Genomic DNA, 4126 nt, shown 5'->3' with positions numbered 1-4126 from the left:
ACATCTAATTTTGTTGTTAAGCAAACTGAAATTCGACGTTCTGTATGTGTACGCTGGATTCAAAAAGAGAGATAACGATTTCTAGTGACAGAGAAACAAAACAGAAATTTTGTTCACCCTTAATTTTTTTTAGAATTGTATTCATACAAGTTCTAATAAACACCAATAAATAATAATTTCTGTCTATAAATGAAACTAAACTAATACAAATTCTCTACACTGTAATTACATGATTGCAACAGCAACTTATGAAAATGTCGAATGTAATCACATCTCATATGTAATAAAGAATGTAAGTTTTGTTCTGGCTAAATTATTGTTTATGATTATCATGTGTAATTATAAATTAGTATTTCATTTAAAATTGTATCAATTATTTTGCATATAGAAAGTATCGCTGTTTTTCGCTTATTTTAGTCATATGCAACACCATCCAATTCTCCCGGTGTATTCATTACGTCATCAGTGTCAGCCAGAATGTTACTGTGAAAGATAGCTTTATGATCACATTGGGCAACATCAAATACATACTGCCATGTCACTACAGTTTTTCCTGGATCGACTAAAAGCAGAATACGATATACACTTCAAATAACTATAATAGCAAAAAAGTCAAATCAACCTCATACAAAATTAAACAGGCAATTACAGCGTCATTCTTTTTTTTCTATTTTATTTGTTTTTGGAAGAGGACGGAATCTAATTATAATGTTACATTGGCCACATATAAGCCAACAGGGGTGCATACATCCATAATAAACATAAAATGGAAAAAAGAAAATCGTGAAGTATTGTAAACCGAAAGGAAATTTTTCGCTAATTGTATTATACATCGATGTTGCAAACATTCTTCTCTAATAATTAATTAACAAACAGATGTGTAAAATCGCCATTTGGGGAAATTAAAACAACAGTAGCTTACCTATTTTCAAACATTGATTCAAAAGCCAAATTAAGGTAACAAACAAAATCTGAATGAGTGAAATGAAGTTAAAAGGAACGAGACACGATACGAGTTGAAATGAATGCATATACCACCTTTTCTTTGTCACATTGTGACTTGGACGGAGAGTTGTCTCATTAGCAGTCATATCACATCTTCTTATACCTATTAATTCCCATGTAAGTACTTTTTACATGTTTACAAAACGTTACACATCCATCGCATTTTTTCAACTTGAATTGTCATTACTTTCTCTCTCTCTCTCTCTCTCTCTCTCTCTCTCTCTCTCTCTCTCTCTCTCTCTCTCTCTCTCTCTCACTCTCTCTCTCTCTCTCTCACTCTCTCTCTCTCTCTCTCTCTCTCTCTCTCTCTCTCTCGCTCTCTCTCTCTCTCTGCGTATTTATGTATATATATATGTGTATACCAGTCTAAATTGAAAACAACTTTCAAAACTATGTTTTTGTGTGATAAAAAAAAACGTGATTTGTATACGTGTGCATGTAAAACAAATTTGTTGTAGAGGGGTCTAAATACAAACAGCATTTTCCAAAAGACCAAAAAGTCTAAAAGTTTATTCTAAAAAAAAATAAAAAATACATTTGACCACCTGGTTAAGCAACTTATGTTCCTAAACCCTGCTGACTGTCATTGACGATAATATGTATGCGTATTCAATTAAACCAGACATAGTTTTAAAAGAATTTAAGAAATTATTAGTTTTCCAAATTTAGTGAACAAATATATGTCTTCTTTTCACCTGAGTATTGTTGTAATTGCATATGTGTTAAATTACCTATGATTGTATTGGTAACGGTTTTTTCCTCCGACCAAGTACTTGATGACGCTTTCTTTATCATATATTCTGTCGAAGCTGACACTGAGCCTGTGACAGATCCTAATGCAGTGTGGGCTAAAATGCCACCGGAGACCTCCCATTTAAAGGAAAAAGTGGAACTCCTGCTTTCCGTCTTGGACTTTCCCACGGTGTAGCTTATTGTATGTGTATGTTCTGCCTTTGGGTTTATGATTGCATTGATTCTTCTCCAATGACCATTCACCGATGTGTTTCCATAGATCAAGACTTCTTTGTTGATGTCGTGTGGTGAAACAAATTGAAATTTCATAGCATCGTGCTTGTCTTTGTGCAGGACCACGTCTGTGTCATTACCAGGATTTGGACTTCCGCCGTCCGGATGAACAAATTTACCCCCTTTATGAATTATGTAATCATCAACGTTATCAAGTGCAAAAAGTGCGCCAGAATGATGATCTGAGTGAAGAACAAGGTTGGTATCATCGCCTGGAAACAACTGGCCGCCATCAGGATGAACAATTTTTCCGCTGCTAACGTGCCGAATGTAACCCCAATGACCTTCAATGACATCGAACTTAAAATACATTTTGTCGTGTATATCTTGATGAAGAAGCAATTTTGTGCCATTACTGGGGTGACTATCTCCACCTTTCGGATGTATAAACTTTCCGCCTGATTTGTGTTTGATTAAAAAAGTTGAAGTCATGTTTAATCAGCTATTCCTTGTTTTTTCTGCTACCTGTGAAATAAAAAAAAATATAAAGAGCCATTATTTACAGAACAGTTATTGAAAAGCTGGTCATTATCGTGATATATGGACTGTCTTAACCCTAATATGGCACTTTTATGAGATATATAATATTCATAGATATTTTTATTTTGTGAACCATCATTTTGCCAGACATGATCTTTCTGTTTTATCTCGTAGAGACATAGCTTTGGGATGTTGCTAGTATAAAAACACTTAGATAGCGGAAACATTCAACCCCATGAGCAATTATTATGGAACAATAGAATGATTTAAAGTTTCAGTACAACTCACCTGGATCAAAACTAAGGACCAGAATACTAAATTCAGGAACCCTAAACCGCCCCTTTGAAAGGAAACACAAGCCTTCATTTACCCGGAAATGAAACACAGTGTTTTACCCAGTGGATGAACTCCAAAATATCCGTTGTTTCCACTGCTACTCATTTAACTACCACCAGTACCAGCGTTTATAACATCTATCAGATGCAAATAAACTCATCATAGATACCAGGACTAAATTTTGTATGTACGCCAAAGGCGCGTTTGGTCTACAAAAGACTCATCAGAGACGCTCGTATCCAAAAAAGTTTAAAAAAAACAAATATAATACGAAGTTGAAGAGCATCGAGGACCAAAATTCCTAAAAGTTTTGACAAATACAGCTAAGGGCAATCTATGCCTGAGGTAGAAAAGCCTTAGTATTTCCAGAAATTCAAAATTTTGTAAACAGTTAATTTGTAAATATAACCATATCAATGATAATTCATGTCAGCACAAAAAGTGCTACATACTGGGCTTGTGATACCCTCGTGGAAATAAATCTCCACCAGCAGAGGCATCGACCCAGTGGTTATAAATAAACTCATCATAGATACCAGGACTAAATTTTGTATATACGCAAGACGCGCGTTTCGTCTACAAAGACTCATCAGTGACGCTCGTATCCAAAAAAGTTAAAAAAAAACAACAAATAAAATACAAAGTTGAAGAGCATTGAGAACCAAAATTGCTAAAAGTTTTGCCAAATACAGCTAAGGGCAATCTATGCCTGAGGTAGAAAAGCTAAAATATTTCCAGAAATTCAAAATTTTGTAAACAGTTAATTTGTAAATATAACCTTATCAATGATAATTCATGTCAGCATAACAAGTGCTGACTTCTTTGCTGGTGATACCCCGGGGAAATAAATCTCCACCAGCAGTGGCATCGACCCAGTGGTTGTAAATAAACTCATCATAGATACCAGGACTAAATTTTGTATATACGCCAGACGCGCGTTTCGTCTGCCATATATATAGTTATTCGTATACCACTCACACAAACAATATATCGTGAAGAAACAAAAGGGTCAACATCAAGAAGGATATTGTAGCCAGTCCGTACAACTTTTAGAAGGCATGTCATCACCATATCACTTCTACAGGACATCTAAACCTGGAAGTAAGAGTTGACTAATAGGCTTAACAGGGGGATTTTATATAGATGCCGTGATCTACTTCAAACACCATCACATACTTCACCAACATCTATGCCAGATGCCTTTCAAGAAAGGACAGCCTCTTCGTACCAACCTCATCCACCAGGTCGGAGCAAGATGAAAGGTAAACAAACAGCATAT

The 4126-nt window shown here is 35.2% G+C and overlaps 1 protein-coding gene across 1 annotated transcript; it reads right to left on the bottom strand.

The window, feature by feature from the left end:
• Window positions 1–413: 413 nt before the first annotated feature.
• LOC134725720 (galactose-binding lectin-like) lies at window positions 414–2463 on the bottom strand. The gene is made up of 2 exons (XM_063589754.1): window positions 1737–2463; window positions 414–562 (listed from the first exon to the last, which is right to left on the bottom strand). Exons 1-2 carry the CDS (start codon window positions 2461–2463, stop codon window positions 414–416), a joined length of 876 nt encoding a protein of 291 aa, XP_063445824.1.
• Window positions 2464–4126: the final 1663 nt, after the last annotated feature.

Source organism: Mytilus trossulus, chromosome 7, assembly GCF_036588685.1.
Source record: "Mytilus trossulus isolate FHL-02 chromosome 7, PNRI_Mtr1.1.1.hap1, whole genome shotgun sequence".
NCBI lineage: Eukaryota > Metazoa > Mollusca > Bivalvia > Mytilida > Mytilidae > Mytilus > Mytilus trossulus.
This window is presented reverse-complemented; position numbering and strand designations above follow the sequence as displayed.